This window comes from Pogoniulus pusillus, chromosome 40 (assembly GCF_015220805.1).
Source record: "Pogoniulus pusillus isolate bPogPus1 chromosome 40, bPogPus1.pri, whole genome shotgun sequence".
NCBI classification, from domain to species: domain Eukaryota; kingdom Metazoa; phylum Chordata; class Aves; order Piciformes; family Lybiidae; genus Pogoniulus; species Pogoniulus pusillus.
Window position 1 is genome coordinate 2,368,045 of NC_087303.1, and position 17,513 is coordinate 2,385,557.

At 65.8% G+C, this 17,513-nt stretch overlaps 1 protein-coding gene across 1 annotated transcript in view; it reads left to right on the plus strand.

Annotated features, from left to right (window-relative positions):
• The window catches only part of LASP1 (LIM and SH3 protein 1), a 37,574-nt gene extending 20,852 nt beyond the window's left edge, over positions 1-16,722 (plus strand). Inside the window, exons 3-7 of the mRNA XM_064174487.1 lie at positions 3,503-3,587; positions 8,181-8,288; positions 12,636-12,798; positions 14,569-14,669; positions 15,778-16,722. Of these exons, the coding sequence (XP_064030557.1) occupies positions 3,503-3,587; positions 8,181-8,288; positions 12,636-12,798; positions 14,569-14,669; positions 15,778-15,951 (631 nt within the window). The 3' untranslated portion in view covers positions 15,952-16,722. The remainder of the gene's footprint in view (positions 1-3,502; positions 3,588-8,180; positions 8,289-12,635; positions 12,799-14,568; positions 14,670-15,777) is intronic.
• The last annotated feature ends 791 nt before the right edge of the window (positions 16,723-17,513 follow it).

Here is a 17,513-nt window from a genome sequence, read left to right on the forward strand (position 1 = left end):
GCACTTGAGTGTCCTTGTAGGGCCCCCAGGCAGTGGTGCTGGCACTTGGGTGTCCTTGTAGGGCCCCCAAGCAGTGGTGCTGGCCCTTGGCTGTCCTCACAGGGCTGGGTGCTGGCACTTGGGTGTCCTTGTGGGGCCCCCAAGCAGTGGTGCTGGCCCTTGGCTGTCCTCACAGGGCTGGGTGCTGGCACTTGAGTGTCCTTGTAGGGCCCCCAGGCAGTGGTGCTGGCACTTGGCTGTCCTTGTAGGGCCCCCAAGCAGTGGTGCTGGCCCTTGGCTGTCCTCACAGGGCTGGGTGCTGGCAGTGGTGGTGGCTGCTGAGCTGTGGTTTGGTTCCTGTGTGGTGCTTCGGGGGTGGCTCTGGTGCAGGGGGTGGGGGCAGCCTGAGGCAGCTATTTTTGACCTCCAGTTTCCTGTGCTGCTGCTCTGGGAGCTGTTTGCTGCTCTGCAGCTCTCTGCCTGCCTCTCTCTGCTGCTGCCCTGCCCTGAGCCAGCAGCTTCCAAGCAGAGTCCTCTGCCCACCTGGTGCCAGCCCTGGGGCAGAGAGGGTTGGGGCACAGAAGATGCCAAAGCCTCTTCCAGAGCTGGGACTGTGCTCTGCTGCAGGCAGCTCCTGAGGGCTCAGCAGCCCTCTGAAGGCAGCTCACAGGCCTGGGGCAGGCTCTGAGGTCAATGCTGAACCTCACTTTCAGGTCTCCCAAGTGGCTGAAAGGGTTCTGAGAGGCTGGAGCAGGCTGCTCAGGAGTGTCCCCACCCCTGGAGGGGCTTTCAAAGCTGTGGAGATCTCTGTGCTGAGGGGGCCACGGTTTGGTGATGGATGAACAGCAGCTGCAGAGGAGGCAGCAGTGCCCAGGTGGGCAGCAGAGCCAGTGGCAGCCTGGGCTGGCTCAGGAGCAGTGTGGGCAGCAGGAGCAGGGAGGTTCTTGTGCCCCTGTGCTCAGCACTGCTCAGGCCACCCCTGCAGTGCTGTGCCCAGCTCTGGGCTCCTCCATTGCAGAGAGCTGCTGAGGTGCTGGCAGGTGCCCAGAGCAGGGCAGCAAGGCTGGGGAGGGGCCTGGAGCACAGCCCTGTGAGGAGAGGCTGAGGGAGCTGGGGGGGTGCAGCCTGCAGCAGAGGAGGCTCAGGGCAGAGCTGATTGCTGCCTGCAGCTGCCTGCAGGGAGGCTGTAGCCAGGTGGGGTTGGGCTCTGCTGCCAGGCCCCCAGGGCCAGAAGAAGGGGACCCAGGCTGAAGCTGTGGCAGGGCAGGCTCAGGCTGGATGTGAGGAGGAAGTTCCTGGCAGAGAGAGTGATTGGCACTGGAATGGGCTGCCCAGGGAGGTGGTGCAATGCCCATGGCTGGAGGTGTTGAGGCCAAGGCTGGCTGGGGCACTGAGTGCCATGGTGTGGTTGGTTGGGCAGGGCTGGGTGCCAGGCTGGGTGCCAGGCTGGGCTTGGAGCTCTCTGCCAGCCTGCTGGGCTCTGGGCTCCTCACCCTTTGGCCAAGCTCCTGCAGCACTCTGCAGGTGAAGCTGAGCTGCAGCCTGCCCCAGGGCCTCACATCTGCTGCCCAGGTTGGGGCTGGAGCTGTCTCGGTGCCTTCCACCCACCCCCAGCTCCTGGCAGCTCCTGGCAGCCACTGCCCCAAAGTCCTGCAGTCCCAGGGGGGGCCTGGCTGGAACCCCCTGGAGCTGCTGGTGTCCACCTGTGGCTCTGAGCTGCTCATCCCAAGGGATTTGGGGACCCCTGCAGGGATGAGGACTCCACCACTGCCTGCTCCTGTGCCCTGGGACCCTTCCTGCCACCTGCCTCTGCCCTGCTGTAGCCTTTCTGGGGAGGGCAGCTCTGCCCTGTCTGCCATCCCACTGCTGCCACGGGTGGCTTGGGTTGCTGTGCCAGCCCAGGAGGGCAGTGCCACCTGCTCAGTGCTTTGAGGCTCCACAGAGGAGGACTCTGAGCTGTTTGGCACTGAGGTGGGCAGAGAGCTGGCAGCTGCCCCGTGCCTGGCACCACCCCGGGCTCAGCTTGCCTGAGGCTGGCAGCAGCCTGCTCTGGTTGGGGCTGCTGACTTCCAGCCCCCCCCACTCTGGATGTGTTCCTGGGTGGTGCTGCTCTGGCAGGGCTGGGGGGGGTTGGACCTGGTGAGCTTTGGAGATCCCTTCCCACCTGAGCCCCTCGCACAGGAGGGGGCTGCAGGCGACCCCCCTGCCCCCTCCCCTCCCCCCACGGGTGGGGATGAAGCTGCAGCCCTGCTCTGAGCCCTGCGAGCTGCTGGGGGGGGCAGCTTGGGCTGTGGGCAGGGGGGAGCTGGGCTGAGAGAATGGGGTGTGGGCATGGGAGGGTTGGGCTGTGGGCAGGAGGAGCTGGGCTGTGGGCACAGGGGGTTGGGGTGTGGGTAGTGGGTCTGGGCAGTGGGCAGGAGGGAGCTGAGGTGTGGGCAGGGGGGGTTGGGGTGTGGGCAGTGGGTAGGAGGGAGCTGGGGTGCAGGCAGGAGGAGCTGGACTGTGGGTACAGAGGGTTGGGGTGTGGGTAATGGGTCTGGGCAGTGGGCAGGAGGGAGCTGAGGTGCAGGGCTGTGGGCACAGGGGGTTGGGGTGTGGGTAGTGGGTGTGGGCAGTGGGCAGGAGGGAGCTGAGGTGCAGGCAGCAGGGGGCTGGGGTGCAGGCAGGGGGCTGGGCTGTGGGTGAGGGGAGCTGGGCTGTGTGGGCAGGGGGGATTGGGGTGTGGGTAGTGGGTGTAGGCAGGAGGGAGCTGAGGTGCAGGCAGGGGAGGTTGGGGTGTGGGCAGTGGGTAGGAGGGAGCTGGGGTGCAGACAGGGGGGAGCTGGGTTGTGGGTGAGGGGAGCTGGGCCGTGGGCTGGGGGGGTTGGGGTGTGGGTAGTGGGGCTGGGCAGTGGGCAGGAGGGGCTGGGCAGTGGGTAGGAGGAAGCTGGGGTGCAGGCAGGAGGAGCTGGGCTGTGGGCACAGTGGGTTGGGGTGTGGGTAGTGGGTGTGGGCAGTGGGCAGGAGGGAGCTGAGGTGTGGGCAGGGGGGGTTGGGGTGTGGGTAGTGGGTGTGGGCAGTGGGCAGGAGGAGCTGGGCTGAGGGCATGTGGGGTTGGGGTGTGGGTAGTGGGTGTGGGCAGTGGGCAGGAGGGAGCTGAGGTGTGGGCAGGGGGGATTGGGGTGTGGGCAGTGGGTCTGGGCAGTGGGCAGGAGGGAGCTGAGGTGCAGGCAGGGAGCTGGGCTGTGGGTGAGGGGAGCTGGGCTGTGGGTAGGGGGGGTTGGGGTGTGGGCAGGGGGGGTTGGGGTGTGGGTAGTGGGTCTGGGCAGTGGGCAGGAGGGAGCTGAGGTGTGGGCAGGGGGGACTGGGGTGCAGGCAGGGGGCTGGGCTGTGGGTGAGGGGAGCTGGGCTGTGGGCAGGGGGGGTTGGGGTGTGGGTAGTGGGTCTGGGCAGTGGGCAGGAGGGAGCTGAGGTGCAGGCAGGGGGCAGGGGCTGTGGGCAGGGCTGTGGGCAGGGGCTGATGGTGCTGCCCCTGTCTCTGCAGGCACTACCCCAAGCAGTCCTTCACCATCGTGGCAGACACCCCCGAGAACCTGCGCCTGAAGCAGCAGAGTGAGCTCCAGAGCCAGGTGAGCTGCCAGCCCCTCCCCTCCCCGAGCCTCTGCCCCTCTCTTCTGCCACCCTGCAGCCTGGCACACAGCCCTTTAGTCTCTGGAAAGCACCAACGTGTGGCAGTGCCCAGCAGAGAGGCTGCTGCAGCTCAACCTTCTCATCCTGGGAGCTGCTTTGAAGGTGGAAGGGAGAGAACTGAGCCAGGAGAAGGGAGCTGAGCTGCTGCCTGGAGTGGCTTTGATGCCTTCTGCCCCAAGCAGCTCCTGGCACAGCTGGCAGCTCCTGGCTGGGACAGAGTCACTCTGGTATGGGTCAGGAACTGGCTGCAGGGCTGGGCACAGAGAGTGGTGGTGAATGGTGCCACAGGCAGCTGGCAGCAGTGCTGTGCCCCAGGGAGCAGTGCTGGGCACAGGCCTGGGCAGTGTCTTCATTGATGCTCTGGAGCAGGGCATTGAGTCCAGCAGCAGTGAGTGTGCAGCTGGCACCAAGCTAGGAGCAGTGTGGAGCTGCTGGAGGGGAGCAGAGCCCTGCAGAGGGACCTGGGCAGGCTGCATGGGTGGGCAGAGGCCAAGGGGAGGAGGCTGAAGAAGGCCAAGGGCAGGTTGTGCACTTTGGCCACAGCAACCCCAAGCAGCACTGCAGGCTGGGGCCAGAGTGGCTGAGAGCAGGCAGGCAGAGAGGGCCCTGGGGGTGCTGTGAGAGAGGAGCTGCAGAGGAGGCAGCAGTGCCCAGGTGGGCAGCAGAGCCAATGGCAGCCTGGGCTGGCTGAGGAGCAGTGTGGGCAGCAGGAGCAGGGAGGTTCTTGTGCCCCTGTGCTCAGCACTGCTCAGGCCACCCCTGCAGTGCTGTGCCCAGCTCTGGGCTCCTCCATTGCAGAGAGCTGCTGAGGTGCTGGCAGGTGCCCAGAGCAGGGCAGCAAGGCTGGGGAGGGGCCTGGAGCACAGCCCTGTGAGGAGAGGCTGAGGGAGCTGGGGGGGTGCAGCCTGCAGCAGAGGTGGAGAGGGTGGGCTGGGATGCAGGGCAGGTGGGAAGGATAGTTTGAGATGCAGGAGGAGTGGGAAGGGTGTGCTGGGATTCAGGAGTGGTGTGAAGGGTGGGCTGGGATGCAGGGCAGGTGGGAAAGGTGGGCTGGAAGGTGGGAGGGTTGGGCTGGGATGCAGGGGAAGTGGGAGGGATGAGGAGCAGGAGAGGTGGGAAGGGTAGTTTGAGATGCAGGAGAGGTGGGAAGGGTGTGCTGGGATGCAGGACAGGTGGGAAGGGTGTGCTGGGATGCAGGACAGGTGGGGAGGGTGTGCTGGGATGCAGGGGTGGTGAGAAGCATGGGATGCAGGAGGGGTGAGAGGGGCTGGGCTGCAGGAGCAGTGGGAGGAAGGTGGAAAAGCTGAGCTGGGGGAAGCTGCCAGGCCCTTGGCTGGCCTGGAGCCCTGGGGGAGAGAGCTCCTAAACACTTGAGCTGAGCTCTGGCTCCCTCCCTGCCTTTGTTCTGCCCACAGAGGGAGTCTCCTCCTTCCCAGGAGCCAAACCTTGCTGCCTCTGGCTGCAGGCAGCAGCTCTGCCCCGATGACAAATTCCTTCTCCCTAATTGCAGGAGCTGAGGAACCTCTGGGGGCAGGAACAGGTCACACCCCCCCCCCCCCCACCTCAGCCCTCCCAGAGCAGGCAGCAGGCTTCAGTCTTGCCAAAGGAGCTGGTTGGCACAGGGAGAAGGGCTGGCTGGCTCTGCTGGCACACCTGGCAGCCTGGCCCTGAGCTGCAGGGCTAGCAGAATGGGCATCCTGGCCAGCAGTGGCCAAGCCTTTGGTCCCTGGGGTGAGGCTTCCCTGAGTGTGCAGCCCTGGTGGAGAAGTTCCCCAGGAGCCAGCAAGGTGCCCTGGTGGCCAGGAAGGCCCCAGTGGGCCAGTGGGGGGCATGGAGAGTGTGGGCAGCAGGGCAAGGCAGCTCCTCCTGCCCCTCTGCTCTGCCCCAGGCAGGACACATGAGGAGCAGTGGGACCAGGTCTGGGCTCCTCAGTTCCAGGGGGACAGAGAAGTGCTGGGGGGAGCCCAGGGGAGGCTTTGAGGGGTTTGGAGCAGCTCTGTGAGGACCTCCCTGGGCTGCCAGAGTGGAGCACAGATCCCTGCTGCAGAGTTGGTTCCCTGCAGCAGCAGCAGAGGGCACAAAGTGGAGCCCAGGAGGGGAGGAGCAGGAGTGAAGAGGAGGAGAAGGAGGCAGCTTGGCTGGGTGGGACTCACTCCAGTTCTGGGCTCTCTTCTGCTGGGCTGCCCCAGGTCAGGGGAGGCAGAGAAGTGCTGGGGGGAGCCCAGGGGAGGCTTTGAGGGGCCTGGAGCAGCTCTGTGAGGAGCAGAGGCTGAGAGCCTGCAGAGGAGCAGCCCCAGAGGGCAGCTGAGCAGTGCTCAGCAGGAGCTGAAAGGTTGGGGGCAAGAGGCTGGGGCCAGACTCTGCTGAGTGGTGCCCAGGGACAGCACAGGGGGCACAAACTGGCACCCAGGAGCTTCCCCCTGAGCAGGAGGAGAAAGTTGCTTGGTGGAGGTCTGGAGCAGGCTGCCCAGAGAGGTTGTGGAGTCTCCTTGTGTGCAGAGCTGCCAGCCCCCCCTGGGCACTGTGCTGCTGGGCAAGCTGCTGTGGGTGCCCTGCTGGGGCAGAGGGGGTTAGGGGTTGGCCTGGCTGAGCTCCAGAGGTCCCTTCCAACCCCCCTGGGCACTGTGCTGCTGGGCAAGCTGCTGGGGGTGCCCTGCTGGGGCATCTCCAGAGGTCCCTTCCACCTCCTGCCTGCTCTGATTCCTTCCCTCCTCCTCTCCTCTCCTCCTCAGAGTTGTGGCAGCAGCTCTTGGGGTCCTGGCTGAGCTCCAGAGGTCCCTTCTGACCCCCCCCCCCCCCCCCAAAGGATTCCTGCCTGCCCAGGGCCATTCCCTGCCTGTGCAACTGCTGCAGCTTTGCCCTTTCCCTCTGGTCCCTCTCCCCCCACCCGTGGGGCTGACCCCCGAGGAGGTCACTCCCATAGTGGCTGCCACTAGAAGCAGCCTTTGTGTGCTGCCTGCTTGGGTGGGGGGAAGGAAAGGCCGTGGGGGGGTTGAGTTTGTGTCCTTCCCTCTGCTATTTGTGTCCCTCGAGGAGGTGGCACTGGGGCTGGAGCAGCTAAATGAGTGTGAGTCCCCCCCCAGGTGCCCACCTCTGCCAGCCCACTTGTGGCAAGGAAATTGCAGGCTCTCAGCCCCCCCGGGGGGGGGGTGGGGGGGGTGGGGGTGTTCCTTTTCCAGGCTCCTAAGATGGGTGGGGGTGGGGCACAGCCCTCCCTGCCTTCCCAGGCTGTGGGGGGAAGGTTCCTGTCCCCCCTCACCCAGGACCCACAGAAGGAGCTGCTTTGGAAGGCTCAGTCAGTGCCAACCCCCCCCTGCCACGGGCATCTGCCCCCATCTGGGTGGTGCTGCCCCCCCCGACACCAGAGCAGGAGGCAGAGCTGGGGTTGGGGATCCCAGCAGAGCTCTGCTGCTCCTGGAGACCTCGGCAGGGAGGCTGCTGCCCGGGGGGGGGCTCTGTGACTGCCCTGGTGCTGCCTGCCCCGGGGGGGGGTCTGGTAGTGTTCAGGGGGGGACTCCGTTGCTGCCTGCCCGGGGGGGGCTCTGTGCTCTGCCCTGGTGCTGCCTGCCCCGGGGGGACTCTGTTGGTGTTCGGGGGGGGGGGGACTCCGTTGCTGCCTGCCCTGGGGGGGGCTCTGTGCTCTGCCCTGGGGGGGCCCTGGTGCTGCCTGCCCCGGAGGGGGGGTCTGTTAGTGTTCAGGGGGGGGGTCTCTGTTGCTGCCTGCCCGGGGGGGTCTCTGTTGCTGCCTGCCCTAGGGGGGCTCTGTTGCTGCCTGCCCCGGGGGGGGCTCCGTTGCTGCCTGCCCTGGGGGGGCTCTGTTGGTGTTCGGGGGGGGGGCTCCGTTGCTGCCTGCCCCGGGGGGGTCTCTGTTGCTGCCTGCCCCGGGGGGGTCTGTGCTGCCTGCCCCGGGGGGGTCTCTGTTGCTGCCTGCCCCGGGGGGGTCTCTGTTGCTGCCTGCCCCGGGGGGGGGCTCTGTTGCTGCCTGCCCCGGGGGGGGGCTCTGTTGCTGCCTGCCCCGGGGGGGGGCTCTGTTGCTGCCTGCCCCGGGGGGGGGGTCTGTTGCTGCCTGCCCCGGGGGGGGGCTCTGTTGCTGCCTGCCCCGGGGGGGGGCTCTGTTGCTGCCTGCCCCGGGGGGGTCTCTGTGCTCTGCCCTGGGGGGGGTCTCTGTGCTCTGCCCCGAGGGGGGCTCTGTTGCTGCCTGCCCCGGGGGGGTCTCTGTGCTCTGCCCTGGGGGGGGCTCTGTGCTCTGCCCTGGGGGGGGTCTCTGTGCTCTGCCCCGAGGGGGGCTCTGTTGCTGCCTGCCCCGGGGGGGGTCTCTGTGCTCTGCCCTGGGGGGGGCTCTGTGCTCTGCCCCGGGGGGGGCTCTGTGCTCTGCCCCGGGGGGGGTCTCTGTGCTCTGCCCCGGGGGGGGTCTCTGTGCTCTGCCCCGGGGGGGGTCTCTGTGCTCTGCCCCGGGGGGGGTCTCTGTGCTCTGCCCCCCAGCTCTCTCCCCTCCCGCTCTGGAGCTGCTCTGTCTCTCCCCCCCCGCCCAGATCCGCTACAAGGAGGAGTTCGAGCGGAGCAAGGGGAAGGGCTTCAGCGTGGTCGCAGACACCCCCGAGCTGCAGAGGATCAGGAAGACTCAGGACCAGATCAGCAACGTGAGTGGCCTTCGGCTCCCTGCCCGGGAGGAGGAGGAGGATGGTGGTGATGCTGTGACCTTCCTCCCCGCCGCAGCAGGCTCTGCCCACGCTCTGCTCCCTGCCCCACCAGCACAGGAGGCTGCAGCAGCTTAGCTCCAGGTCCCCCCCACCCCCTTTTCCTTGCCCTGGGCACCTTGGCACCCTCTTGGCAGCTCTCTGGGCACCTTGGCACCCTCTTGGCATCTCTCTGGGCACCTTGGCGCCCTCTTGGCATCTCTCTGGGCACCTTGGCGCCCTCTTGGCAGCTCTCTGGGCACCTTGGCGCCCTCTTGGCAGCTCTCTGGGCACCTTGGCACCCTCTTGGCAGCTCTCTGGGCTCCTGCAGCTGGATGCAGAGGAGCAGCCAAGTGCTTTGCCTTCCTCCTGAGGTGCTGCCAGGAGCAAGCAAGGCAGCAGCAGAGAGTGGGGGGGGGCTGGGGAGGGGGCAAAGGGGGCCAGCAGCTGTGCCAGCCAGCCCTGCCTGCCAGCACAGCCCAGTGTGGGCAGCAGCTGTGGGCACTGGGCTGACTGGGGCCAGCCCCACGCTGGCACTGGGCCTGCAGGGCTCTCTCTCTGGCTCCCAAACAGAGCTCTCCCTGCTGCCCCCCCAACCCCCCCTGCAGCTGTGCCTGTGCCCTGCCAGGCTCTGCTTGCCCTGGCACCCTCCTGGCTCTCCTGCCAAGCCCTTTCCCTCCCAGCCAGCTGTGGGGAGAGGTTGCTGCTGCTGCTGCTGCTGCTGCTTTGTGCTGGGGCTGCAAACAGCTCCTCAGGGTCCTACCAGCCCCGGGGGGGGGGGGTGGGCAGGGACCACCATCGGCTGCCCTCCTGCCCCAGGGCAACCCAGCAGGGAGCTCCCTCAGGGTCCTCAGCTGCCCTCCTGCCCCAGCTGCTCCCAGCAGGACGTGGAGAGCCTGGAGCAGGTCCTGGGAAGGGTCTGCAGAGCTCCTGAGGAGCAGCTGGGGGAGCTCCGGGGGGGGTTCAGCCTGGAGAAAGGAGGCTGAGGGAGATCTCATTGGAGGGAGACTCCCTGGAGCCAGGTGGGGGTTGGGTTCTGCTGCCAAGGAGCAAGGCACAGGACAAGAGGAAATGGCCTCAGGTTGTGCCAGGGCAGGGTTGGGTTGGCCACGAGGGACAATTTCTTGCCCAGAAAGCGTTGCCAAGGCCTGGCCCAGGCTGCCCAGGGCAGTGCCCATCCCCTGGAAGGGTTTCCAAGCACTGCAGGTGTGGTGCTGGGGGGCACATGTGGGTAGGTGCCCTGGCACGGCTGGGGTAGGTGCCCTGGCACGGCTGGGGTAGTGCCCTGGCACGACTGGGGTAGTGCCCTGGCACGGCTGGGGGAAGAGCTGGGTGCTCAGAAAGGTCACTTCCAACCCAACCACTGCCCTGATTCCATCATCCTCCTCCTCCTCCTCCCTGTCGTGGAGGGGCTGCACAGCATCACCTCCATCCTCCTGCCACCTTCTGGAGGGGGAGCTCTGCCTGCCCTGGCTCTGCAGCAGGCTCAGCTCTGCCCGCTCCAAGAGTGCCACCCTTGCCAGCAGCAGGTCCTGCCTGCCCCCAGGCCCTGCCCAGGGGCCGGTGGGGGGGGGGTGCTGGTGGCCGTGGCCGTGGCTGGCTGAGCGTTGCCATGGTGAGGAGGAGGAGGAGGAGGCTGCAGCAGCCTGGCACGTCCAGCTGCGGCACCGCCAGTGGCAGCCCTGGGCTCTGCCTCTCGTCCCCTGCGCTCCCCGGGGCTGACAGCGCAGAGCAGGCAGGACCTGGGGGATGGCCTCTCCCCTCCCCTCCCCTCCCCTCGGTGGTCCTTGCCCACCCCAGGAGCTGCAGCCAAGCCCCAGCAGGAGGCAGGGACTGGCTGCTCCCTGCCCGCTGAGCCCAGCCCTGGCGCTCAGCTTGGCAGGGCACAACCTCCTGGCTGCCCACAGGCAGCTTCTGCGAGGTGCCCTCCCCCTCCTGCTCCTCCTCCTCCTCCCCATACCACGACCTCCTCTCCCTCTCCTTCCTACCCCCCCACCACGACCTCCTCTCCCTCTCCTTCCTCCTCCCCACCCCCGACCTCCTCTCCCTCTCCTTCCTCCTCCCCCCCCCGACCTCCTCTCCCTCTTTCTCCCCTTCCCTCCCCTCCCTCCTCTTCTTCTCCCTCTTCCTCCTCCTCTTCCTCCCCCCTCCACGATCTCCTCTTCCTCTCCTTCTTCCTCCCACCCCGACCTCCTCTCCTCCTCCCTCCTCTCATCCCCGATCTCCTCCTCCCCCCCTCCCCCCCACGACCTCCTCTCCCTCCTCCTCCCCCCCCCACGACCTCCTCTCCCTCCTCCTCCCCCCCCCCACGACCTCCTCTCCCTCCTCCTCCCCCCCCCACGACCTCCTCTCCCTCCTCCTCCCCCCTCCACGACCTCCTCTCATTCTCCCTCCTCCTCCCCCCACCACGGCCTCCTCCTCCTCCTCCTCCTCCTCCTCCTCTCCACCTTCAGCATCCTTGACCTCGAGTGCCTGAGAACAAAGCTGCTGGGCTGGAAGCTGTGCCCAGGGAGGGAAGGCTCTGGGCATGAGGCTGCTGCCAGCTCTCAGGATGCCCAGCAGCATGGCCTGGGGCTCTTCATGCCCTCCTCTCCTGAGCCCTGGCAAGCCCTGAGCTCTCCTCCAGGGGATCTTCTCTGCACCCCAACCTCCCCCACCCCCCCAAAAAAGCCTCTTGGGGTTTGCTGGGAAGGTTATCCCTGGAGGCAGCTTCTCGGGGGGGGGCACTTTGGTACAGAGACCACCACCACTGCCCTGCTTAGTGGGGTTTGGGGGGGGTTTTTTGGGGGGGGAGGGGCTGGGGGTGGGCATTCGAACACCCAGCAGAGAGATCAGCCCTGCCCACATCATCAGCTCAGCTCCCTTCACCCTCTCTCCTTGGCCACAGCAGCTTCCCTGCGGGCATCTGGCTGCCAGCCTGGGCTTGCAGTGACCCACTTAGTGCAGGAAGAGAGAGCCCAGCTCAGCAGCCAACCCTCCCCCTGCCAGGGTGCCCACCAAGCACAGAGTGTGCCCCAAAACACCCTGAGTGGGGGGGGGGGGGGATGAGGGCAGGGGAGTGGAGGTGCCAAGCTGAGGCTGCAGCTGGAGAAAGCTTCCTGGCATTGGGGCTGGGCAAAGCAGCCCTGAGGAGAAGAGCTGGGGAGGGAGGGGGAGAAGCTGGGCATGACCCCCCCCTTTTTGTGCCCTGTTCCCCCCCCTTTTTGTGCCCTGTTCCCCCCCCTTTTTGTGCCCTGTCTCCCCCCTTTTTGTGCCCTGTCCCCCCCCCTTTTTGTGCCCTGTCCCCCCCTTTTTGTGCCCTGTCCCCCCCCTTTTTGTGCCCTGTCCCCCCCCTTTTTGTGCCCTGTTTCCCCCCTTTTTGTGCCCTGTTCCCCCCCCCTTTTTGTGCCCTGTTCCCCCCCCCTTTTTGTGCCCTGTTCCCCCCCCTTTTGTGCCCTGTCCCCACCTTTTGTGCCCTGTTCCCCCTTTTTGTGCCCTGTTCCCTCCCTTTTGTGCCAGTTCCCCCCCTTTTTGTGCCCTGTCCCCCCTTTTTGCGCCCTGTTCCCCCCCTTTTTGTGCCCTGTCCCCCCCCCCTTTTTGTGCCCTGTCCCCCCCCCCCTTTTGTGCCAGTTCCCCCCCTTTTGTGCCAGTTCCCCCCCTTTTGTGTCCTGTTCCCCCCTTTTGTGCCCTGTTCCCCCCCCCTTTTTGTGCCCTGTCCTAGGGGATAAAGGGCATGGGTCTGGTTGGAGAAGCTCCAGAGGAGGCTCCAAGGATGAGGAGAGGTTGAAGAACCTCCCTTGGAGAGGATGAAGGCTGCAGGGGGAGACCTCAAAGCTGCCTGCCAGTGCCTGGAAGGGCTTGTGGCAAGGGTTGGCAGTGCCAGGAGGGGAGGGATAATGGCTTTGAGCTGGCAGAGGGGAGGAGGAGGTGGGCACAGGTTTGCCCAGGGAGGTTGTGGAGCACAGAAGCACTCAATGGGATCAAAGATCCCATTGGGTGCTTCTGTGCTCCACAACCTCCCTGGAGAGGTGTTCAGCACCAGCCTGGATGAGGCCCCTTGCTGCCAACAGCTGCCCCTCCCCATGGCAGAGAGGTTGGCACTGAAGCTGACCTTGACCCATCCCTTCCACCCCCAACCTCCTGGCACCTCTTGGGGATGGGTCAAGCTGGCAGAGAGTTGCTGGCACCGAGGGGCTTGGCAGGGAAAAGAAACAAGCTGGCAAGAAGAGCTGCTCCTAAAGCTTGCCATGGGGCTGCAAGGACCTGCTGCCAGCTGTGCTGTGCCCCTCACCCCCCTTCCCCTCCCTTCCAACTCCTTTCTTGCCACTGCAGATCAAGTACCATGAGGAGTTTGAGCGCAGCAGGATGGGACCCAGCCCCAGCGAGGGTGCGGAGCTGGAGCGCAGCAACCCCCAGGAGAGCAACTACAGGAGACCTCCAGAGCAGCAGCAGCAGCACCAGCAGCAGCCACACCACAGCCAGCCCAGCAACCAGGGTATGGAGAGGGGCATGGAGGGCTGGGCATGGCCTGGCACAGGCTGCCCGGGGAGGTGGTGGTGGAAATCGCATCCCTGGAGGGGGTTCAGAGGTGTGGAGCCCAGGGAAGGGCAGTGGAGGTGGGGAAGGGGCTTGAGAGAGGAGGCTGGGAGAGAGGAGGCTGTGGGGAGGTGATGGAGTGCCCAGTCCTGGAGGGGGTTCAGAGGTGTGGAGCCCAGGGAAGGGCAGTGGAGGTGGGGAAGGGGCTGGAGGAGAGGAGGCTGTGGGGAGGTGATGGAGTGCCCAGTGCTGGAGGGGGTTCTGAAGGTGTGGACCTGCTCCAGGGAAGGGCAGTGGAGGTAGGGAAGGGGCTGGAGGAGAGGAGGCTATGGGGAGGTGATGGAGTGCCCAGTGCTGGAGGGGTTTTGAAGGTGTGGAGCCCAGGGAAGGGCAGTGGAGGTGGGGAAGGGGCTGGAGAGGGGAGGCTGGGAGAGAGGAGGCTGTGGGGAGGGGGTTCAGAGGTGTGGAGCCCGGGGAAGGGGCTGGAGGAGGTGAGGCTGGAGGAGAGGAGGCTGTAGGGAGGTGATGGAGTTCCCATCCCTGGAGGGTTTCAGAGGTGTGGACCTGCTCCAGAGAAGGGCAGTGAAGGTAGGGAAGGGGCTGGAGGAGAGGAGGCTGGGAGAGAGGAGGCTGTGGGGAGGTGATAGAGTGCCCAGTCCTGGAGGGGTTTTGAAGGTGTGGAGCCCAGAGAAGGGGCAATGAAGGTGAGGAAGGGGCTGGAGAGAGGAGGCTGGAGGAGAGGAGGCTGTGGGGAAGTGGAGGAGTTCCCATCCCTGGAGGGGGTTCAGAGGTGTGGAGCCCAGGGAAGGGCAATGAAGGTGGGGAAGGGGCTGGGGAGGAGGCTGTGGGGAGGTGATGGAGTTCCCATCCCTGGAGGGGTTTTGAAGGTGTGGAGCCCAGAGAAGGACAGTGGAGGTAGGGAAGGGGCTGGAGAAGGTGAGGCTGGAGGAGAGGAGGCTGTGGGGAGATGGTGAAGCTCCCACCCCTGGAGGGGTTTCAAAGGTGTGGAGCTGAGGGAGCTGTGGAGATGGTCCAGGGAAGGGCAATGAAGGTGGGGAAGGGGCTGGGGAGGAGGCTGTGGGGAGATGGTGAAGTGCCCAGCCCTGAAGGGGGTTCAGAGGTGTGGAGCTGGCCCAGGGGAGGGCAAGGAAGGTGGGGAAGGGGCTGGGGAGCAGAGCTGGGGGAGGTGAGGCTGGAGAAGAGGAGCCTGAGGGAGACCTCATTGCTGTCTGCAGCTCCCTGGGGTGGGGGTTGGGCTCTGCTGCCAAGGACCAAGGACCAGGACAAGAGGAAGTGACCTGAACCTGTGCCAGGGGAGGGCTGGGATGGGTCCAAGGAACCATTTCTGTCCTGCAGGAGCGGGCAGGGAGTGGCAGAGGCTGCCCAGGGAGGTGGTGCTGGAGTGCCCATCCCTGGAGGTGCTCAAGAGGCCTCTGCCCGTGGACCCTGTGCCCATGGTGGTGCTGGGAAGGATCCTGGAGGGCATCTCCAACCCAAACCCTTCCCTGCCTGCATCCCATGGCTCTGAGCTCCTTGGGGCAGCAGCTGCCTGCTGAGCCTCCTGCCCTGGTGCTGCCAGCTCAGGGCTTGGTGCCCCTGGCAGCGTTGGGTCCCTGCTCAGGCTCAGCCTCAGAGTTGATGCTTTGCCAGGGGCTCAGTGTGTGCCCCTCCCCACCCCCCACCCCCCGTGTGCCACTCTGCCCTCACAGCCTCCTCTCTCCCCTGCCAGCCTACCAGCAGCACCAGCAGCAGCCTCCCCCTCAGTCCTACGGCTACAAGGAGCCAGCAGTGCCCAGCTCCACGCAGCGCAGTGCCCCTGCTGCAGGGGGGGTGAGTACAGCTGGGGGCTCCCCGTGCCCACCTTCCCCTGGGGGGGGGTCTCCTTCTCTACAGACTTCCCTTCTAAGCCCCTTCTGGTGGGCTCAGTGCTGTGTGAGCTGCCCTGGGTGGTCTGCCCTGGCAGGGGGGGCATGGGCTGGGTGCTCTCTGGAGGTCTCTTCCACCCTGTTGGCATCACCCTGGGATGTCCACACACTGCCAGGGGCAGGCTTTGCTTTGCTCACCCCCACAACTGGTTGGGTGCCCAGGTGGTGCCCAGTGAGAGCCTCCTGGCTGCAGGGCAGCTCTGCTGTGGAGCAACTTCAGGTTGGCACAGTCTGGGGCTGTGCAGCCTGGAGGGGATGAAGGCTGCAGGGAGACCTCCTCAGAGCTGCCTGCCAGTGCCTGGAGGGGCTGCAGGAGAGCTGGGCAGGGGCTGGCAGTGCCAGGAGGAGGGACCATGGATTTGAGCTGGCAGAGGGCAGGCTGAGGGTGGAGGTGAGGAAGAAGTTCTTGCAGTGAGAGTGGTGAGACCCTGGCACAGGTTGCCCAGGGAGGCTGTGGGTGCCCTGGAGGTGTTCAAGACCAGCTTGGCTGTGTCCTTGGGGGCACCCAAGTTGGGATGGAGCTGTCCCTGCCCATGCTCCCTGCTGCTCTTTGTGCTCCTTCCCAACCCATCCTACATGCCAGGCACCTGCAAGGGTGGCATCTGATGCCCACTCAGGGGCAGAGGAGGCTGTGAATGCCCTGAAGGTGTTCAAGACCAGCTTGGCTGTGTCCTTGGGGGGCACTCTGAGCTACTTGGAGCTGTCCCTGCCCATGCTCCCTGCTGCTCTTTGTGCTCCTTCCCAACCCATCCTACATGCCAGGCACCTGCATGGGTAGCATCTGATGCCCACTCAGAGGCAGGCAAGGCTGTGAATGCCCTGAAGCTGTTCAAAACCATCTCGGCTGTGTCCTTGGTGGGGGGGGGGGGGCCCACCCTGAGCTGCTTGGAGCTGTCCCTGCCCCCTCTGAACTCAAAGCTTCCCTTTGCCACCCTGCGCACCCAACGCGGACGGCAGCGGTGCCCCGGGCAGGGCTGTGTGCCCACTGTGCCCTTTCTCTGTGCCCCCCCCAGAAGCGTTTCCGTGCTGTCTACGACTACACAGCAGCAGATGAGGACGAGGTCTCCTTCCAGGACGGGGACACCATCATCAACGTGCAGCAGATCGACGATGGGTGGATGTATGGCACCGTGGAGCGCACGGGCGACACGGGCATGCTGCCTGCCAACTACGTGGAGGCCATCTGAGCCTGGGCACAGGGCACACGGGCTCAGAGGGGGCTGCCAGCACCTTGCCATCCCCCCCTCCCCCCAGCCCAGCTCTCTCTCTCTCTCTCTCTGTCTGTCTCTATGTGTGTGTGAGTGAGAGGCTCTCTGCGCCCCACCCCCAGCAGCTCTTCTCCTGCCTGCCCTAAGGGGAGGTTGCCCACTCTGCTGGTGCCACCTGGCATCACTGCCTGCTCCTGCAGCTGCCCTCCTGGGTGTCTGTGCCACTCCAGCAGCGCTCAGGCTGGAGCTGGGTACCTTGCTGGGTGTCTGTGCCCCTCCAGCAGCTCTCAGGATGGAGCTGGGCACCTTCCTGGGTGTCTGTGCCCCTCCAGCAGCTCTCAGGCTGGAGCTGGGTACCTTCCTGGGTGTCTGTGCCCCTCCAGCAGCTCTCAGGCTGGAGCTGGGTACCCTCCTGGGTGTCTGTGCCCCTCCAGCAGCTCTCAGGCTGGAGCTGGGTACCTTCCTGGGTGTCTGTGCCCCTCCAGCAGCTCTCAGGCTGGAGCTGGGTACCTTCCTGGGTGTCTGTGCCCCTCCAGCAGCTCTCAGGCTGGAGCTGGGCACCTTCCTGGGTGTCTGTGCCCCTCCAGCAGCTCTCAGGCTGGAGCTGGGTACCTTCCTGGGTGTCTGTGCCCTAAGGGGGAGTTGCCCACTCTGCTGGTGCCACCTGGCATCACTGCCTGCTCCTGCAGCTGCCCTCTGGGTTTCTTGTGCCAGTTGAGGTTTGGTTGTGGCTGTGTTGGCACTGAGGGAGGGGGGGGAAGGGTTTCTGTTAGGGGTGCTGAAGGGTTTGAGAGACCAAACTGCTGCAGCTTTGCTTCTCCTTGGGGCATCCTGGCATTTGCTGGGCAGGGAGGACAAGCAGCTGGAGTTGGCAGGAGCTTGGCAGAGGGGAGGGGGGAGGAGGAGGAGCCCCTCGTTAGGACCAAATACCCTCCCCCTCCAGCTCCTCCCCCTGCTCCAGCAGGGCTGTGCAGAGGGCAGTGATGGGCAGAGGGCAGTGATGGATGTGGCTGAGGCTGGCAGCCTCCCCCTGGCACTGCTCCAGCTCCTCCTGGTGGCCTCTCCCAGCTCCTCCGGGGCAGTTCCCACTGAGCCTTTTGCTGCTTTCAGTCCTGGGAGCAGGAAAGCTTCCAGCAGGATCCTTTGGGATTCAGAGTGGCTGCTCAGGAGAGCTCTGGGAGCTGCTGCTGCTGCTGCCTCAGGCTCTCACTGCCTCCTCGCAGCTCCCTGCGGCTGAGCTGGGCTGGGCTGGAGCCTGCCGAAGCTGAGCTGAGCTCCTGCTGCCCTGTGCTGAGGAGGGGACACTGTGACAGACCTCCTGTCCCCCCCTACCCTGCACCTCTGCCTCTGTCTGGGCATCTCCTGCACCTCACATTCCAGAGCAGCTTCTCCCCCTCTGCAGTGGCTGCTCCCCAAATTCCCACCCCAGAATTTTCCTGCTTCCCTCTTGCTGCTGCCAGGCTCTGGGGAGCCTCCAGGCACAGCCTCAAGCCCTGTGCTTCTCCTGAGCCATCCTCCCCCTCTCCCACCAGTCTGGGCAC